The sequence below is a fragment of the Vidua macroura genome, chromosome 8 (genome assembly GCF_024509145.1).
Source record: "Vidua macroura isolate BioBank_ID:100142 chromosome 8, ASM2450914v1, whole genome shotgun sequence".
Classification (NCBI taxonomy): domain Eukaryota; kingdom Metazoa; phylum Chordata; class Aves; order Passeriformes; family Viduidae; genus Vidua; species Vidua macroura.
In genome coordinates this window covers 20,917,142-20,938,102 of record NC_071578.1, presented here as the reverse complement: position 1 = coordinate 20,938,102, position 20,961 = coordinate 20,917,142, and the positions used below count along the sequence as shown (strand labels likewise).

The window sequence follows — 20,961 nt, the reverse complement described above, 5'->3', positions numbered from 1 at the left end:
TGGCAGGAGCCTGATCAACTGATACCTGTTGGATAGATCATTTGTTGGTTCTCTGAATTACACAGCTGTCTCAGCAGGTTTCCAGGTTTAAATGCTGGCATGGTGTAAGACGCAGAATGCTGTTGTTTCATAATCACCTTCTAGAGGTATTGCTTTGTTGTAATGCTACTGTTATGTTGTCCTACTTTTGCTATCTACTTTCTGCATAGGAGGAGGGAATTTTTGCACACTGCATCACTTCGATGTAGTCTTTGCAGCACTGGGCTGGCTGCATTTAACCTGGAGACAGGGAGCAGGGGGGGATATGCAGGTGGCTGCTGTCACTGCTTTTCATATGATTGAATAATATGATGATTTCATAGTCCAGACATGGCGCAGAAATATATGGTACTTATACAGTACTCTTAATTTTCATATCAGTTTAATGCTACTCCTGGCTTATGGTACACTCATCTGTCTCTCTGAATGTTCTTAACACAGCTTGCACTCCCAGTCACGCAGGAGAGGCCAGTGCAGCCTTTCCCTCTCTGGCTGGATCAGTGACTGCCCTATATAAATCTGCATATTAAGCAGATTTGGCAATTGTTCAGACAGAGACAGACTCACTTAAGTTAAAGGAGAAAACAAACTTGCTTATGAAGGCACTGCAGCAGCACTCTCAGATGCTGTGCTAGTAGAGACAGCACAGAGGCTGGTTTGTTTTCTTTTGTAGTTGGGAGACTGATGATTTCTGTTTGTCATCTGCGTCCAAGTCCCATCACCATAAACCACGCGTGTGTGCGAATGCCGGTTCGCACTCTCTTAACAGTTTCAAGCCATTTCGCGTGTTACCGCTTTACCTCTGCACCAGATGGTTCATTTCCTCGGGGACTTCCACACGCGTCCCCAAGGTCGGGCAGCCTGACAGCGCTCGGGAGCACAGGGCCCAACTTTGAGGTGGATCAGCAGAAAGGCTTGAGGCCCCGCTTCCATCGGTCGCGGGCGGCAGCGCAGCGTGCCGGGCTCCCTGCGCTGTGCGCCGGGCTGTGACTGCGGTCGGGACGGGCGGCGGCGGCCGGGAGTTGCCGCCTCTCCCTCCCCGCGCACGGAGCGGCCGGAGCGAGCCGGCCATTGCTGCCGGCGGGCCGCGACACGCAGGGGCCGGGTGGCCCAGCGTTAGCCCCGCTGACGTGCGCCCGGGGGAGGGCGGCGGCGGCAGCTCCCTCTTCCCTCCCCTCCTGCCGCACGCAGGAAGCTTATCCGGCCGCGGCTGGCCCGGCGCTCCTCGCGCGGGGAATTAAGAGAAATATCCGCGGTGTCCCCGGCCGGGGTCTGCTCCCGGCCGCCTGCGGAGCGCGTGGGGAGGGGGCGCGCCCGCCGCAGTCCGCCCGCCCTTGGCGCGGGGCGGGGGCGCTCACTGCAGTGCCCGCTCCGCGCCCGCGGGCGGGGGGAGCGGCCGCGCCCCGGCTGCAGCCCCCGGCGGGCGACGGCGCTGCGGGCGCCCCGGGAGCGCCCCCGGCGGCCACACCCCGCGGCGGGCCGGGGCCGGCGGAGGGAGGGGGCCGGCGCGGGGTGTCTCCGAGCCAGTTCTCGCGGTGCTGGCCAGGCTCAGCCTCCTTCCCCTCCCCGGCGAGCGGTGACTGTGCACGGCGGAGCGGGGAGCGCCGAGCCGGGCGCCGGGGGAGCCCGCGCCGCCCCGCCGAGCTAGGAAGAAGGCCGCCGAGCAGCGCGCCCGCCCGGCCCGTCCCCGCCGCCCTGCCCCATGCCCCAACGACGCTGAGCCTCCCGCAGCCCGAACATGGCCACCACGGCAACGTGCACCCGCTTCACCGACGAGTACCAGCTCTACGAGGAGCTTGGCAAGTACGGAGCCTGCTGTGCACCCCGCGCCGCGCCCCGCCGCCCGCCCCGGCCCCGGGACCCACCGGCGCTGCTGGGAGCACTGTGCCGGCGACCCGGCTCTCCCGGGAGCCGGAGAAGGATTAGCTGTCGCGCTGTAATCCCGTTCTCCAGCCCCCCGTCCACCCCAGCGGCACAGCCGCCGGAGGGAAAGGTGTTCTTGCCCTCCTGGGTCGCCCCGCCGCAGCGGGTGTCCCTGCAGCTTGTCTCGGGCTGCGTGCTCCTGTTGCACCCCGAGATTCTCTCTCTTCCCTCCTTTCCTTCCTCAGGACCTGGCTGCCCCGTTCTCCTTCCCGCACCGTCTCCCAGCTACACGTTGCCGTTCCCTGCAACTGTTTCAGCGCTGGGACGCGGCACTGTTACAGCCACTCCGCGATGCTTCAGTCCCCACTTCCTTGTCCCTGTGAAAGGACCAGGTGCTGCTGCACCGCGCTTCTCTTCCCTCCCCGCTTCCTCGCTTCTTCCCTCCCTCTCTCCGCACTTGTCTCCGCATTGGCAGACTTGCTGCTGCACCCTAGGACAGGGCTTTGCAGGGGAGCGCAGCTGGGCAGGAAAGCAGTGCAGAAAGGGCTAGAGTAGGATTATGGGGACAGTGCTTTCGTGGGTGCTGCTGCTCGCTCCCTCCCTTCCTGCACCAACTGCTGGGCTCTGCTGCATCTCTTCTCTCCAGCCCGGTGTCCCTGTCCCTCCCCAGGCTGCTGCAGCTGTGTGACACCAAGCCTGGGCCCCAGTGCTGGTGCTCACCTTGGTGCTCATTGGTTTGTATGTAGAGGTTGAGGAAGGGGGTAAAAAGGCAGGACTCTGCAGTATTGGAAGGATTCAAGCTATTTTAGGCTCCCTGTAGGACTAACTGTCTGCGGGGCCCTTGTGCAGCTTCTGTTCCCCTCTCTCATAGTTGAAATATGGACATTTGTCCCTAGACATGGGTTTGCATTCCTGATCGGAAGGACTTGGAATTTCTGCTAGTTTTCTCATATTTGTCCTTTCCCCTTTTCAGATCTTTCCTGTAAAGCCAGTTGTTGTTCTTTACCCACCATGGGGTTTTCTTTTGTTGTTTTTAAAAAATAAGGGGCTGTTCCCGAGTGCTAATTGTGTAGTCCTGTAGATTTTCAGTCTCTATCTTTTCACCTTGGTCTCTTGTATTCACTCTTTTTCCTCACAGAAATCCTTCTTCCCTCTTTCTCAGACCTTTTCTCCAAGAATAATTCTTGTTGGAATAGTTGTAATAATATCAATAGATCCAGCTTGAGAAAATGTAGAAAGCTTTGTAGTTTTCTACTCGCTTCATTAATAGGTACATGGATATCCCCATTTTGTAAGTGGGTTGAGGGATATAAGAGAACTAGTAACTTCTGCAAAGTGTTGCAGTGATTTTGTGACTGAGCTTGCACTTGAGCATGAAGACATGAGTCCTGGTTTTGTGCTGTGATTGCTGGGGATGCAGTCTCTGGGAGATGGACTTACCAGCTAGTGTTTGCAGCATCCTTCGGGGCTGTTTGTTTCTTGTTTATCATGTCCTGTTTCTATGCCTGTATGGTCTCTCTCTCCCCACACAGTGTGCTCTTCCTACTGCACTCTCTGTGAGGGAGCTTGAGGAGTCTTCAGGAGGCTTGAGTATCATATAGACTTAAGTTTTTTGCTGATCAGACAGCATGCATTGTTCATCAGATTCTCAGGTGTTGTGTCCCTCCTCTGTATGTCTTCTGCCCTGTCCTTAATCTGGTCCACTCTGGGAACAGGAATTGTTAATATTATAGTCTCATTTTCAGTTTCATAGCACCTACCATCTTTATTTTTCTTCCAGGGGAGCCTTCTCTGTGGTCCGCAGATGTGTAAAGAAAAATTCTTCACAGGAATATGCTGCAAAAATCATCAACACCAAAAAACTGTCGGCCAGAGGTTAGTGTCTCTATCTACATTTCTTCCCTGTATTAGTAGGAAAATACTTCACTAGAGTTGAGGCTGTAATAAATTTAAGGGATCTGGAGTTGCTTGTTTCAGTCATTATTTTTAGGTGTTTCAAAATAATTGAGTTGTGTGGCAAAGACGAGCCTGAAATAAGGTAGTGTAGGATGATAGAAAAATTCCTGTGTCTGGAAATGGATACTCTGTAAAGTGATGTTGTCTTTTTTCTTCTTGAGATCTTTCTTCTTCAACCTGAGCTAGAGGTAGATTCATCTATGTGTGTGTCTGTACCAATCACTCATAATAAAGAGAAGTGTTGCGGACTTATTTTGCTGAATGTCTTTTTTACCTAGGAGATCTGTCTTACCAGAACAGATGTGATTATTTTTTTGAAAGATAGATGCTATATGCCTTGCTCCTTTCATGCTGTAGTTAAAGGTGGTGTGTTTGGAAGATTAAAAGTCTTCTTTCAAAAGCAGAAATATGTTGGATAGAGAAATCTTGCCAATTTGACTTCTCAGCATATTAAAACAAGGGGCTTGTGCTTTCATTACTCCTGGAGACTTACAAAACCTGAAACTAGACTGTAGTGTTAGAAAAAAGAAAAAATCTAACTCTTCCAGGCTGTTAGTCTTCTGCTTTCCAGGGACATACGTATGCATGAAGGGTAGTAGGCCATATAGTATGAGGGGAAAGTGCATCTTCTAGTGTGTTGGAAATCACTACAGGGATTGGATGGGGTGGGGTGGATGAGGGGGAGAATGAGAGAAATTGAACTGCAATGAAAGATGCTGAAAAGAGGGAGTGCAACAAGTTGAGATGCCAGAGGCAACTCTTTCTGGAAAAGGTGAGCAAGAAGAGTTGTAAGTCTTTAGAGTCCTTTCAGATTTCACAAAATTAATGTAGGAAGCCCTTGACTATCTTGCTAGTTGAGTAGAGGGCTTAGTAGGAGGGTTGACTGAGAAATGAAAGGGAAAAACATGAGGAGAAAGCAAGTGATCTTGAGAAATTATTTAGAAATGAATAATGTTTTACCTAATCCTTACAAAAAAGAAAAATAGAATATGTATTCTCCTTTTTGCCAGAATATGAAATGTGATGATAAGAGCAGAAGACAGCTTGAAGAATAGTGAAAAATTTTCATTTACTGTAGTTTGTATGGTTTGTATGAAGAAGTAGTGTCAGTAGTAGTGTGCTTTTTTACTTCTGGAAGCAAGCATATCTGCTGAGGTGTTTAGTATTTAGCCTGAGTGAGGTTGTCTGGGGGGCCAACCAGTGGAGCCCTGGATTGTTAATGAGGTGGCTGCAGATCTTTTGAGAATCAGTGTACCTTCAATGGTCACGTGACAGTGCCTGCTGATGTAGGTGGGATATCCAATCTCTTGAGTTCAAAATTAGTTCAACTTAATATGGGAAAGGTTTGAAGAGTGGCTTTGCTTTGCTGACGGCCATTAATGCAGTGTTTGCTCTGCAGACTTCTCTGTCCATCTTGTAGTGAGGACTAAAGCTCAGGAGAGCCATTCCTCAGATGTTAGTGGACACCAGGCTGCTTGGAGAAGGGAAGGGGCAGTTTGATAAACTCATTGTGAAGGTTAAACCGTTATCGTATGAAGGACAGGGTATTGAAGTTAGCTCTGGAGATAATAAAAATGGGAAAAAAGGCATGCTGAATATAGTTGAAAATTCAAAAATATATTAGCTGAAGGCCAAAACTCTCAGAAAAACGGATTGAGTCAGTTTTTAAGTGTTTGGTCATTTAATGAGTAACAGAGGGAGAAATGTATAGATTCTAATTGTTTTTCATAGTAAAGTGATGACAGTTTAATGACCCAACAAGTAGGAAAAGTAAGTGTGGGTGAATATAGGCCATGTTTTGATCTATACTTACTATTTAGATTTCATACCTTCTTATAAATAAAATACACTGAGGCTGCTAGCCTGGTCCTCAGCTACTCAACTCGAGGCAGCTGGCAATGCTTTACTTAAAAGCTTACTGGTTAGGTAGGGTAGGTGTGAGGAGAACCAAGAAAGAAAATGTGTGTTTCTGCTACTACAGAGGAGTATCAAAAACAAGGTACTGATCAGGTTGTGTTGGAGTTTTAACTGAGAACCGAGGAATCTGTGAAAATTGGATGGTGACTTTAGCTGAATATGTAGGTTCCTCAGTTATTCCAGCTGTGTTTGCTGAGAGCTCAAGGGGTAAGTACAAAAAGTACTTATAGTAAAAGACTTGAGTATTTTGATAGGAAGTTGGTGAATTCACCTTGGAATAGGTCTTTAAAACATCGAAGGAGAAATGTGTGCTATTTAGACATTGCAGCTGTAAATCAGTGATTAGGGAGATTCAATTCAGCAACCTGAAAATGACAGTCTTGGGAAAAGGCGTTTCAGAAAGCTGTCTCCCTAAGGAGCAGAATTATGGTGTTAATTCTGCAGCATCTTGGATATGTGTTGCCTGATGCGTCCTTTTCCCAGGCTGGCACTTCTCCTTGGGCTGTCTGTGTCTCTGCCCATCAGTACCTCTGTCCAGGGCTCTCCTGTGCACCCAGCTGCACACTGTCCATTGTGCAGGGTAACCCAGCCTCCTGACCTGCCTCTCACACTGCTGGTTTTCTTCTAGGCATGGTCAGAGAGCCAGAATATTCCCTTATGTGGGGACAGCCAGCCCCTCTCCAACTTAAGCATAGCTACATTTAACATTTTATACTATCTCTAGCAGAATTTGAACCTGTATGGACACTTAATGCAGTAACTGCTACTTCAAGAGTCAGCATCTTGCTGCTGCTGCAAAGTATAGCCCATTGCTGCTTCACAGAAGTTTTGCCTGCTGTAGTGCTTTCCTTGAATCTGTTCAAGGCAATGGTAACAGAGCCTTGCTCTCCTCCTGCAGTACTTCTTGTTACCTTTGTTTTTCAAGACTTGTGATGAAGAAATACTAGATAGCTAGCTGGGAAGTGCTGAAAAGCTTACTGTATGTGGCTGAAAAGGAGGAAGAGGAATGCTTCAGGGTGAATTAGATGCAATGAAAGGGTAAAGACCTGAAGAGGCATGGTGTTTCTCTGTGAAAGCAAGGAGGATGGACAGGATGCTGGTCCTAACAGCTTCAGTCTAGTAAACTTCACCCTTCATAAAATAAATACCAAGTCAGCAGTTGAAAGGAGTCTCTTTTTTATATTGTCTGTGATTTTTGGATGCCTGTTCTCTCTTTTAATAAGTTTTGTCAGTAAGAGCTGGTCTAAATTAAAATTAATATTTTGGCTTTAGTGAAGTATTTGCTGTTATTCACGTTGTGTTGATGCATATGACTGCCCAGTGAAGACCATGCCAAGAAGTTTAATGTTAAATAGGGTCCAAATGCTTGTGGAAAGGGAGAGGAAACAGATTTCACCTTAGTCAGCATTCAGCTGACATATAAGAGCAGTTGTTATTACACATGGAGGAAATACAATGCTTCAGTCATCTGAAATTCCTATGGGATTGAATGCACAGACTTTTACCAGCGCTACGGGTAGAGGGAAGTAATAACTGTAATTTTTTGAAAGTTGTCTTGTGGCTTTCACCAGAATACTTTTGAACATGAAAATTCATAGCAAGTAGTGCTACAGTGAAGTTCAAATAAAGTAAAATTACTTGCAGTGCTCAAAAGATCAAGAGAGAAGCAGCAGCTTCAGTAGCAGTAGGGAGATATCCCCAATTTGACTTGCTAGCATATACTTCAAGAGAGACTCTGGCTTTTGAAAGAGGTAGGCAGAGCTTTAGGATTTGATAATTTTCAGGATGCTTTTTATACCAAATAGTATTTAGTTATCCTGCCACCATCTGTAGTATTTCTACCCTATTTTTTTAGGTACAGAAGGAAAAATCTCTGTGTATTACATCTATTGCTAAATTTAATTTGCTGTTGAAAATCTGTATTTTTTAACTCTTGCAAGTGACATCTCTTGATGAAAGAATTAAAAACAGCTATCATATAAGTTAGTCCACTTCTCTGTCCTTACTGTGGCTTTGCTTTTGACTGTGAAATAGAGGTGGCTTCTCTCCCTGATTTTCATCTTTCCAAATTTTTAAACCAGATAAAAATTTGCAGTCTACCGAGTTATTTTGTTGTTGTTCCTGTAGGAGATTATGTGGATTGTGGGAGGAGCAAGGAATTACTTCTGTGTATCAAACCCCAACAGGGAAAAACCACACTTTATACTTCAAACTCTGCTATTTTCCCACTGTTGTCCAGGCTTTTGGTTCTATAGTGGTTGCTGATTTGGGCTTTACAATATGATTTGTTGAAGGTGTCAGCAGTAGTTTCCCTGGACACTAAAACCTTGAGCTTGAATGCTGCAGAGGAAGTTTAGCAGCATCAGTCCCTAACATCTCTCTTGATCTGTTCTGTACGTGTCCATAGCTGCTGCTTGCATTAAAACTCCCTTGGACTGCTCTTGAGGCTGCCAGGATTCGAGTCTGTGTGGGGCAGTGCACACTGCTGGAATTGGCTGTGTGCAGGCTGCTGCACTGCAGCGGGGCCACCAGCTCCGCCAGGGCAGGCGAGCCCAGTACCCGGGCACAGGGGGCTCAAGCGCAAAGCCAGACTCGCATAGGAATGTCCTGTGATAGGCGTCCTCTATGTGTTCCTATGTTTGCAGGTTGAGGACAAATGTCCTTTCTTGCAAAGGATGGCAAATCAAACTGTGTCTGCTCAGCCATACTCGCTGAGCAGCCAAATCAGGTCCAGTCATTTGGTTTGGGAGAGAAGCTTTCCTTCCTGCGGCTGACTGAACAGCTTCCCTGTGCCCCAGCTCCACCCTGTGCCTCCCCTTTGCTGCCTGCAGAAGTCTGAGAGATGCTGTGATTAGGGAGCATATATAGCAGACCAGCTGCAGTGGATTGGAAAATTTTTGGAGGTCTTTGTACACATGGAGGGAAGCAGGGAGCAGAGCAGTGTGCCGCACACCTCCCAGAGCAGTGCACGAGGCTGGGAACTGCCTGGTGGAGCAACTGTAAGAGGCTGGGTGCTCAGGATGGGGGCTGCAGGGGAGGAATCAGTTGGTTGAGTGGGCTTGTAGGTAGCAAACGGCTGAACTCTTCACTCTGCTCCACAGCACACAAGTGCGGCAGGGGCTGGTGGTGAGGCTGCTCAGCTGATGTTAGAAACAGCAGCCCTCTACCTCCCACCTGCAGCCTGCCTCCCCCTGCTCTTCCTACCTGCCTCTGCTTGCAGTCCCCTGCCTAGGGGAAGAGGGATTGAAATAGTATATATATACACCAGTAGGGGAAATTTCATTGGAAGAGGTGTTTGGAGAAGAGGAGGGCTTGTGCCAAAGAGGAGAGCCTGACCTTGGAGGAGAGGTTGGACTTGGGAACTTAGTGGGGGGCTGCTGAGGGTCGGTTTGGCTTTTTGTCTTCCCCAACATATCAGTACAGACAGGAAAATGCTCTGCCATGAGAGCCAGCAGAGATTGTTGGGGTGGTGAGTGGTGGAAGCCTTGCTTTGCTGTGGCTCACTATGGCTAGAAGCTGGCTTCCTCCCACTGTGGATGTTAGTGATGGTTGGGGTTACCCCAGGTTGCCTCTCAGTTTACGCTGTATATTTTATAAAGGAGCTGGAACAGAGCAGACAGGATTTCAGCTTGTGTCTGTCTTCTCAGTGGTCACATTGAGTATTAAATTTCCGGCATTAACAATGGTGGGGGGGGGGAATTGGGCACACAGATTGGGCAGGAATTCCTACTGCCTCTGCATGAGGTTAGAGAAAGGAGCTTGGTGAGAGAGTCAGGTTTCTTGTTTTCCCAATATAAACTGGATTTGTGTATGGCAGAAATGTGATTAGACTAACTCCTGCACGTGTCCCGAAGCCCTTGGCTCTAGAGCATTTTCTCTGATCAGCCAGCCATGGTTGAAATATTTGTAGGTGTCCCTGCGGTGAAGAGCAGGGTGTTGAGCAGCCTGTAGATATTTTGGGTAGGGAGAGCTACTTCGAGTTCTTGTAAGAAGGATCCAGTGAAAAAACTATTTGCTTTTTTTCCACTCTTTTAAGAGAGGACTATGACAATAATTTTGTTCCTTTCCATGCCCTGCAAGTATTCTAGTTGTTTTGGCCCTCCAGATTGGGTGAAGACAATTTTTAAAAGGGACACATGCTAATGCAAAAATTTCTCTCCACTGTGCTGTCTGTGAGCACAACCCTGACAATGAAGGCATCATCCCCCACTTTTTCTGACCTGTCACCTGTTTTGGTATTTCAGGTGTTTCTTTTTGTTTCCTCTGCTCTTGAAATCTTCTAATTTTTACCAACATAACAGACGTAAAAAAAAATCACATTCATTTGCCAGTGTTTGACTATAAAGTGAGCTATTGCTGTTTTCTTGGTTGGGTGAAGAGGGCAATATTGCCTGGCACCAGGGTCACCAGCACAGGAAAGAAGCCTTGAATGCTGTTAAAAAAAGAAAAATGGAGTATCTCACATAATTGTGTGTTTGCTTGCAACTGAAGTGATGTCAGTGCTCAGAGTAGTCATCTTCGAGAAAACAGAGGTGCACTGATTTCTGATGGGCAAACGCATCCTTAAAATTTTGAGTTGCTCACTAGATGTTTTGGGTTTTTTTTTAGTGTATGGAGGAGATATGACTCTAACTTCAACTGCTGTAGTTGCTGCTGATCCGTATGACAATAAGCTTAATGCTTCAAAAATAGGGGTCCTATGAATTAGGCTGACATCATGTTCCTTTTTATACCTTATCAAATTTAAATACCACTTTATACTTTGGTAATGTCTCCCCAGACATTCTGGTATTGCTGCCTACATGATTTTTTTGAGAACAGTTGCAGAATACCTCTGAAGAAATGGGCTGGCAGTATCTTAGAAGTAAGCTTTCTGAACACTGAGGGTAGTCAAAGATAAGTGGGGCATGGATTAACTTTCTGCTGAAACTGAGTCTATAGTTGTTAGATTTTATTTCCTTATGGCTTTTTTTACCTTTTACTCTTCATCTGCCTTTCTTTCCTTTTTAATTTTGAGTTCATTTAGAATGTTAATTTGTTTCTCATGGATCAGTTACTTTAACCCATAATTATATTAATTTATAATGCTTTAATTGAAAATAGTCCTTTAGTAATGCTGCTTTACTCTCCTTCCCTCCCAGAGAATATTGTATAATTTTTGTTGCTCCCACAATTTAGATGACCAGACTGGGAAGTTTGGCTGTTGGTGCAAGCAGCTGATGACTGGTGTCTAAGACTAATACAGACATGCCAGGAGAGCTGGTTAATGTTGTATCTTGCCTTTTTATGATGGAATCAGGAGAGGAGGAGATGACCGTGTGGCATTACTTCTGGTGTCAGGATCTGTCTCGCTCTGCTCCTGGCAGAGCCAGAGGGAGAATTCCCCATCTCCGAGATGTGAGTTGAGTAAATGCGATGACATTTCAGGGAATGTGTGTGCGTGTAACTTTCGCGTTATGTTCCTGAGAGCATGAGTTACATATCTCTCTGGTGACCCCCTGTCCTGCTGCTCCCGTCCAAAGTTCCCATCCTGAGTTAGCTCTTGTCCAAGCCTCCAGAGTCATGAGCCCTTGTCTTACCTGTGGCTGGACTGTGCTTACCTGTGACGCTGGGACAAGCGGTTAGTCTGGTGCTTCAGATAAGGTTGCTAGCTAATCTTTTCTCTTTACTAGAACTTTTTGCTAGAAAGGTGATTTCACTGTTAAACACAAAACTTTTATTTCTGGGACAGCAAAGGTAGCATCTCTTTTTGTAGTGCTATTTTTTGTGTGATTCTGTCAGAGTCCCAAAAATTGAGCTGAGAATTGTCTCAGTAGGCATTGTGGGAATGAAGACACAGTTAATTTTAAAGAAAAACGCCATGTAAACTTATTTCTAAGGAAGGAATATGCTTGTGAAGAGGAGCCTGGGAGCGGCCACAGCTCTTTGTAGGCCTACGAGCCAAAGGCTAAATGGCAGATCAGGCAGGGAGTGGCAGCCTGCCTGCTGTGGCAGAGCTGCTGGGTTATCTCTGGGGGCTGTTGCCATGATGACAGTGGCAAACAGGGACTGAAAAATTTACCAGATGCATGTGAGCCAAAGGATTAAACTTTCTCATAGGAGACAAGGGAGGGGAGGAGGGTGGGTGATGAATTAACGAAGGACAGTATCCTAGTGAGAAATACCAGGCTCACTTTCTATACTACTGGGATGGCAGGGGGGAATGCAGACTGGCATTCCTCCTCCAGTCTAAACTGAGCAACACTGCCCTGACACAGTTCCTCTTTGAAGAGAGGGTGAATGCATCCTGCTAAGTCATCAGGATTTGCATTGCTCTGGCAGGTGGAAAGTAAGAAGTGGGAAAAGATGGTCTCTCTTTTTTAGTATTTTTCCCTATTCCCTATACCTACAAGTAACTCTAGTTCTTTACTTTGTGCTTAGAGATTTTCTGCACTAGAATTCATGCAAATCAAGTTTCAGTGTTGCCTGCAGGTTGCAGACTATCAAACGTGGTTCTGACCAGCCTGCAATACTGTCATCAATAGCACAAGACTGTTGTCATTGAAAATGTCTGATGCAAAACCGTATCAGCACTACTAGGGCTAGTAGTGGTCTTGACCCTGCATATGTTTTTGTTCCCTTCCCACAGCTGGGGCAGTGTCCCTGCATGTCAGAGTTGATAGCATGGTGGGCAGGCAGTGCATGAGAGAGGCTAAGCTTGGCAGTTTTCCCTCCACTGAAGTCTGAGGAAGTCCTATTCTGACCCGGTGCTGTGGCCTCCTTTGTGGAGGTTAACTGCAGTAAGGACTGGTCCTAGGAGAATTACTGATTTGCAGCTGGCTGGGGAGGACAGAGCTGGTGAGGGGGTCTCTGCACTCAGTGCCCAAAACCTCAGTGCTTCATAGCAAAAGGTGGTATCACTTGGTTGTTTGCAGTACTGCAAATTATTACAATACCGTCTTGCAGGCAGCTTCAGGAAAGACCTACCTGGCTGTGCCTGGAAAACTTCTGAACAGCAATATACTAGTATAAAATGTTTGTCTGAAGGCTTAGTAAGATAGAATTGTGGTAATAAAAACTAGGTTCATTCTAGAAAGGCTTCTTCAACTTAAAACATTTATTTATGGAATGAGACACTAATATCTATGGAAATTATTGATATAGGTCTTTCCCACCAGGCCAAATCTCAGTGGACTCTTTAAGCTCCTGTGAATACAGGCCATATGTGAGAACAAGGATTTTAAGCCTCCAAAGCCAGTTCCTGAAAGCCTATGGAAAGGATTCTTTCCTTTCCTGTCCTTCATTCCTACTCCTCTTCTAGGCACCTGAGTTAGCTGGTGTAGGCTGCAGCTTGTCTTATGAAGTAACTCAGTGTTTGGATGTGCTTTATCTTCTGCAGTTACTGTGTCATCCCTGATAAGTCAGTTGGTGTAGACTGTGGCAAGTGATAGCTGTGAAGACAGAGATGTCATTTCTTGATGTTGAAGGCAACTCTTTTTTGAAAGAGGTTTTCTCAGTCCCAGGGGAGCAGTGAGAAAAAGAGAAGCAGTCTGACATAGCCTGACATCTGAGGTGAAAAAAAGGAGACTGAAGAGTTAAATCCTTAAACTTCAGCATACTTCCTTTGTTCCCCGTTCTTTTACAGGGCCCTCTCTTTCACAAGGGTCTTCTTGCCTGTGCAGCAGAATTTAGTCTGTAAAGTTTCCTGCAGCTCTGGAGATGGGTGAGATGTGTGTGTTTATCCAGCTGTGTTGGCTGCTAGAGACCTAATCTCATACACCTGACTTGAAATGTGACTTCACAGGGACAGTCCAGTGCTTTCTCTGCGATGCACTTTCTATATGCACATTTCAAATTACATGGGTACCCTGGAAGCTTTTTCAGGGAAAACTGCTGGTTAAAACTCATCCTATATTGGTCTCCAGTGCCTGCCAAATAAACTTTTTGTTTTTACTGTATTACAGCAACTGGCATTCTGAAAATGTCCATGTGTATCTTGGTTGGTTTTTTTTTGGTTTTTTTTTGTTTGTTTTTTTTTTTTTTTTGGTTTTTTTTTTTGGTTTTTTTTTTGTTTTTTTTTTTTTTTTTTTGTTTTGTGTTTTTGTTTTTGTTTTGTTTTGTTTTTTTGTTTTTTTTTAAATTTTATTTATTTCCTCATATTCCTTTATGTCAAAGCATATAACATTTCATGAGTAATGGGCCAAGAAATTGCCCATTGGCTGGAGGAAAAAAATAGATGTAAAAGGAAGAACTTGTCTTTAGTGGCCCCCGGAACATTTTTCTTGGAGGCTACTAGAGAGTATGGCCTGGTGATGCCAAGCAGGACTTTTCTGTTGTTTGCCAAAATAATTGGTGTGCTGTTAAGTTTAATTTTGCCTGCCTCAGGGCCTGTCCATGTAAGCTTTGGGTATCAAATGTCCTCTGTTGAGATTGTGTCAGAGAGATTAGGAGCATTGAAGTTGCACAGCTTTATTTTATAACTGGTGCCTGTGCAGAGACAAAGCTTGATTCTGATGATGTGTTCTTCACTACAAGTTAGTGATTCATAGTTCCTGCGTTATTTTAAATATTCCTGATTTTTGGATTGCAGATTGAAAAGTGGCTTTCATTTCTGCCCATTTTTGTTTGACTTGTGTGTCATCTGGCCTAGAATCTGCCAGCTCTGCAGATTAGGATGTTGTGTTGTGTCTGCTGCTTGTTATTGAAGTTGCCTGGATTAAAATTTTTGATGCAGAGCAATGATCCACAGCCTTCTCTGTCTGTCTGAATTGCTCTTGCACTTAATAAGGATGATGTAGAGGACTGAAGTGTTGGTCAACTTGTCCTTTGTGGGGAAGCAGTTCTACAGTAGTAGACTGGGAGTTGAGCTCTCATTTGTCTTCTCCAGACAGCCAAGTTCAGCAAGAAGAGATAGGAAAAAAGAGACCCAAGGCAGTTGGCTTTTTTGATAATCATTATCAAATATTGCTAACAAGTTCAGGTGACTCTAATTGCTGCTAGCAGTTTATGTTGCTGCAGACCTGGTTACAGTTTTAAGGAAGCACATTATGCCTTCTTAACTCTTTGTGGCTATGTACATTTAATTTCTTCAGTAGTCCTGAAGCTGAGCTTAAAAAGCTTTCCCTCCCACTACTTCACAAATAGTCAAGAAGTTTCTTATCTTTCTGATGAATTATGAAATGTTAATTGCTGAAGTTTTTTCTCATTTGAAAGCACAGCCAAATTTCTTCCACGTCTTGGAAACAAAGCTTGGGTCTCTGGTTGCAGTCACCTTATCTAAAGGGGTGGTGGGGATTGGCTCAGGAACAAGGCAACATGCAGCTCAACTGAGCCAGAGGAACTTAAATTCTTCCTTCTGCATCTTTGAATTCCTGGATCCTGCATTGCAGTGACTTGACACTGCTGAGATCTGCCTCCCTGTCGCACTGTTACCTTGTCTGCTAAGCAGCTGTAGTCTGATACGTACTTAGCTGGTTCATCCAAAACCACCGACACCTGATGTGATCAGCTGATGGGGAGAAGAAGGGAACTTATGTCCAGAAATAAGCTCACTTGGTGTGGTTTCTCTTTGTTAGGCTGTGCTCTTCAGGACCCTCTGTGCCTAGTGAGTTTAAGACAGAGCTGCTGGAGTTCTTGCACATGTACAGTTGCTGTGAATACAGCAGAGAAGGTGCTGATATGGCTGTGTTGCCTTTGGAGCAGCTCTGTGTCCTACTGTCTCACTTACTGCGTGTCCACTTTAAGAGAGTTCATCTGCAATGCAGCTGTTAGCAGGGAAGTTCTGTAAATCAAGAGGGAGTGAGTGCAAGTGAGCCCAGTGTCTGCAGTTGTGGCTGGGTCCTCCCCACAGCCCAGGGAAACTTGTTCAGAAAAGACTTTTTGCAGGAGGAGAAAGGGATAGCAACACAGTGCTGATGGTAGGAGCCCCTCCCTTCTGTGCCTGTGTATGCATCAGCTGCTCAGGAGCAGGAAAACATGGAAAAACACAGTGGGCAGCAATCCTGGAACTGGAAAATCCTGTCATGCTTTTCCCCTCCTCACTCTGCCACAGTCTAACCAGGTGTTTGCTTAGGGCCAGTCCTGTCAGGATGTCTTTACAGCACACTCCCTTCTTACACAGGATGTCCTGTTAGAATTTGGAGCTTGTTGTGATCTTCTGCACATCACTCAGAAGTGCACAGAGGCCCCATGGGTCACAGGTTTACAGTTGTGTTGTCTTTAGTTGCATGGCTGTCAGAGAGACCACGTGCTGGTGCAAAGGGATGATGCCAGGGAGAGAGCCCACAGGTGGAGTCAGCTGGAGTGCCCTGGCTGTTCAGGTGTTGCACCTGGCAGGCTGGGGACTGCTGATGAATGACTTGCTATGAGGGGAAGGAGGAGGAGAAGAGCCATGTGTGCAGTAGCCCTGCTACAAGTGGGGTAGATGAGCTGTCTGAGGGGAACTCTGAGAGGATTGCAGCCCCTCCAGCACATGTCAGGAAGGCTGGCTGGGGAGCTTGTGGCTTTAACCATGTGGCTGAGGAGTGGACCGCTTGTTGTTCTGCTCTTCCCTTGCCTCTCCTCTGCTTCTCCAGGAAGTAGAAGCTCCTCAAAAGACTGCCTGGCTATCATCTATGACAGGAACACTTGTACAATTTCTTCCTGGTTCCCCATCCATAAGTTTCTGAGGATATTCTGGTGAAGAAATTCCTCTGTAGCTCACAGGGATTCCTAGGGCCCCTTAGTCCATTGCTGGAGAGGGCCCTAAAGGACCTTCCTCCAAGGTGGCTGCAGCTTATAGGGAGTGCATAAGGCTTTTCATTCTGGTGCTTAGCAGGCAAGGCTTCCTCCTTCACAGTATTTAAAAGTATTCTGGGCAGACTTGGTTCCAGATTTCTATTTCAGTTTCTTTATTTTCACTTGGGAAAGTGTTTACAATTGACAGTCATTGGTGATGCAGAAAAAATTGATGTATGATTCAACACCCACTTTTCCTCCTCTGCTTTCTCTTTGCCTCTCCTGTTTTCTGGACATATGTTGTCCCTCTCGTAATAACCAAATTGTGCTGTGTGTAAGCAATGTCCCTCCCCTTTTGCTGGGGGACTGTCTGACTTGTTGTAAGAAGTTATTTTTAGGGTTTGCTTCCTGGGATATTCTACCCGTGGCCAGTTATGGTGATGAAAATGTCACTGAGATGCAGAAAGGACTCCCAATTCATTGATAGCATGCCTGATCTTTCTTTTGTAAGGGTGCCCATGGAGATCATGAGTCCTTACAAATACATTGCCAGCACTCAGGGACACAGCCCCAGTGACTGTGCAGCCTGACTCCCTGTTAAAAGCATAATGGGCTTCTGTATTAGCCCAGGGCAAAAGAAGAAAACAAGAAAAAAAGAAATTAAAAATAAGTAAAGACTTTCTTGGGTTGCAGTGGAGTTTGTTTCTGCCCTCCCTTTTTCTTTTTTTTTTTTTTTCTTTGTATAGGGATGTCAGTGCTGCAGTGCTGTGTGTCAGTGTACAGGCCAGTCCCTCACAGGCAATTTGCTCCTTGTACTGGATGTATTATGTTGCACTGGGTTGCTGCCAAATGGCTGGTCTAGGCTAGAGAAGAAGGTGTGTGCTTATTCTTTTGAAACACCTCTCCCACCCTCCAGGTCTGTGGCTTGCAACACCCAAAAAAGTTGATCTTTATGGCAGCTATAGCTAACAAAGCATGAATGTAATACAGGCAAATTACAAAGCTCAACTGACCAAGGCTGTTGGCTGACAAAATTCTTGGCTTAAGGAGCACCTGTGTCTTCCTCTGAAGATGTCTGTTCCCTCTGTATTGCAGCACATTTCCTTTTCAGTCTTGAATCAGGAAAGCAAGTTCAGAAGAACCATTCAGTAAAGAATTATTGAAGTGGTGGGGATGGGCAGTTATTTGTTCTGTGGGTAGACTGGAGATCTGTTTAGATCTTCATATTTCTTGGAGGAACTGTAGAAGGGGTTGCTTTAGTGTAGCTGTGGAAACCAGGATCTTCTGCAGCTGGGTCTGAGAAGAGTGCATGTGGGGTGTTATGTTGGTGACGTGGAGATGTTGAAATAGCTTTTTTGTGCCTGTATTGTACTCCTGGAAGAGAGCATAGGAAGCAGAGCCCCTTGAGTGGCTTTGGATCAAGGTAATGGAGAAGTTGAACTTGGTTTTCAGGCCTGATGCTGCTGGGATCAGGAAGCCGTGTGGCTGCAGTGCAGGGATGGTGGCAGCAGTCTCAAGTGGGTGGGTGCTGTGCCTGTGCAACACAGACACTTGTCAACTGCCTGCAAGAAAAGCCAGTTACAGAAAGATTGAGGGAGACTTCTCCCTGATTAGATAGCATCTTCAAAGTTATCAGTGCTTAGAAACCCCTCTCGTGCTTTTACATACAAAGAGTTTCTATGTGTGTAATATACGCACATAGCCTTGTGTATGTTTTTAAATAATCCTGACATTTGAAATTGTTTTAGTGAGTGGTAGCTTTTATTATGTCTTCTTGCTGTCTTGCTTCCATACAATACCTTGAAGAGCCTGAGCACTTTATATGCAGAGGATGAAGTTCTTGGACTCTTCAGGAGCTGGAGGCAACCACGCTGTCGCTTTCCCTGCTGCCCTGCGTTCCTAACTGCCACATGGATTTACTGAGACATGGTGCACTTTGCTCTTTGGTACAGAAGTATTTTGGTGGCTCTGCTACAGGTGGTATCTGCTGTGGCACATGTGTGCATTTTAAATATTCTCTCATTTAAATGTCTGGTTAGCTGCTCTGTATTTACTGCTTGCTCTGCTTAATTTAAAGTTCTCCTAACATTGCTAGGGGAACTTAGCCTTAAAATAGATGGCTTGACCTTTTTTTTTTTAATTATTCTAATCCCCTGAGGCTTGATGTTCCTTCTTGTCAGAAGAGCGTATTTTAACAGAGGTATTATCTCTTTCAGAGAGAAGTCATTCAGCACTGGGGTGCAATGCCATTCATCTGTGCCTTTAAGAAGATTTTCTATTTAGTTTACTTCTCTCATTCATGTCTCTCAAATATCAAATCAAGGCAGCATTTCCAGCATCCTTCCTTCTCCCAGCTGGCTAGAATAGCTAAAAAGAAGCAATGGATATAGACTAGGTGTTGCATGGACACAGGCCCCACAGCATCTCCTGCAGTGAAGGATGGCATTATGCATTGAACAATGATGTTCTACTGAATACCCGTATTAGGACTATGCAAAAATTCTGAGGTTTTGTTTCCCTCCTGAGCATCTCTCATTTTCATTCAAGCATAAATTTCCTTGGTTCATTCAAAATAAATCCAGCTGTTTGGTGACCAGTGGCTGCGTTATCATGTAGCATTTTATTCAAGAGCCACATTGTACAGATGTGTTATGGGAAAACTGGGACTGGATGCAGTAGATGTGCAGGCTTGGACAGCTCTGACAGGGATGGCTGAATTGGAGCACATTGGTTCTGAGAGGGAGCTTTTGTAGCCCCTTGTGCACAGGGAGAGCATTATGGTTTCTGTTCATATATTGGTACAGGTGGAGTCAATGCCAGGGACTTCCTCTTCCAAGTAGGATTTTTCCCAGGGTTTTGTTAATGTGCTTTCACCTGTGGGTGTTTAGTCTTGTTCTCCAGGAGATTGGTTCTCTTTGCCCCCACTGCTTTGTCCTTCCAAAATATGTATTCCTCTGCCTGGAGGAATGTCATCATTCCACTGCAGTGTGCTCCTCTGCGCCACCAGGAAAGTGTTCCTGCAGCTTTTTTTAACCATGTACCCTCAGTTTTACTTTGTTGTTCTCCCTGTCAACTGTGTAATACATCAACAGGTTTCATTAAGTATCCTTGATCCTCCCAGTACTACTACTGGGCAGGGAAGCATTAGCCCTGTTTTACACTTGGGAATACTGAGAAAGATGTAAATTTTCAAGTGCTTTCCAGAACACTTGGCAATGAGCCATGATGAGTTAGGAAAAGAGTCCAAGTCATATTCTTTGCTGTAACAGTGATAGGAAAAGTGTAGGTAGAAAAAAAAAACAACTGTGGGCATTTGACAGAAAATAATGTGGGCTAAAGCATGTAGTAGTACAAGGAGTTGTAGTATAGTTTGCTGGTTACAGGAATAATATTTTAATGTGTTTTCTGTACTACTTTTTGCTCTGATTTGCTTACTGTTTGTGTAATACAGCTCCAACATATGTTATATTTGGTATACCTTTGGACTCTCCCTTTCTGTGGTTTTTCCAGGTGAAGAGGATTGAAAACTCAATAAGAGGTAACTGCTGTTGGTACAGAAGGCTCTTACATGACAGTAAACTATAAATGGTTTTGTGTGTGTGTGTGTGTGTTTGAAGACCAATCAGAAAAATTAAAGGAGGTCACTTAGATGTAAAATTATTACCTTGTATTAGTCATAACTACAGGGACAGTACCATCTGCAATAGTTTATTTTCTGAAGTGTGTTAAAGTAAGGTGGCAAAAATGAAAACTTTAATCTCTAAGATAAGCAACTGTACCTAAGAGTTAAGAAAACCCCATTTTCATGACAAGAATGTAGGTAAACTCTAAAATTGTCTGCATTTTGAGATCTAATTAATTGATTCGGTTGTGAAAATTTGGGTTATGGGATGCTGTCAGGAAACTGTTCCTGCCCCACTCTTGCTTGTCTTTTGGCTAATAATCTGTCTGTTAGTGCAATGGTTTCTGCTTCCTGGAGAATTCGGAAACATCCGTATTAATGCATGGTTAAGGCATTTGAAGTCTTTCTCCAGGAAACAGCTGTAGGTGCACAAGGTATACTGCTGCAAGCCCTCTTGACCATATGATAATGTCAAACTAATATGAAGTCTTCAAGAGCAGAAGTTCCTTTACCACCCAGGGAGGAATAAAATCTTGTGTGTGTTTAAGAAGATTACTGTTAGCTCGTTGGAAGGAATAATGAGAAGTTATGGGACAGAGCTGAAGACCTGTCATTAACTGAAAGCCAGTCCAGGGGAAGGAATAAAAACTATGAGGGAATGACCAGAAAGCTATTCTACACTTAATAATGTGTATACTGGGGATACTGCTTACTTTTCAAATTCTGTGATTCAGGTTTTGTTTAGAAGACAGTTAGAAACCATACTGTGGCAGGGCTGCAAGGAATAGCCATATAAGAGTAGAAGGAAAAGGAAAATAGTAGAGAGAGGTGGAATGTGATTAAGGTTAATGAAAGCGTAGCATGAAAAC

At 45.3% G+C, this 20,961-nt stretch overlaps 1 protein-coding gene across 12 annotated transcripts in view; it reads left to right on the top strand.

Annotated features, from left to right (window-relative positions):
• The first annotated feature begins 1,575 nt into the window (after window positions 1-1,575).
• The window catches only part of CAMK2G (calcium/calmodulin dependent protein kinase II gamma), a 118,781-nt gene continuing 99,395 nt past the window's right edge, over window positions 1,576-20,961 (top strand). For all 12 annotated transcript variants that reach the window (XR_008438056.1, XM_053983453.1, XM_053983454.1 and 9 more), the window contains exons 1-2: window positions 1,576-1,842; window positions 3,683-3,777. Coding sequence is in view for 11 of the 12 variants with exons in the window: in XM_053983453.1 (XP_053839428.1) it covers window positions 1,778-1,842; window positions 3,683-3,777 (160 nt within the window). In the remaining variant the exon portion in view is untranslated. The remainder of the gene's footprint in view (window positions 1,843-3,682; window positions 3,778-20,961) is intronic.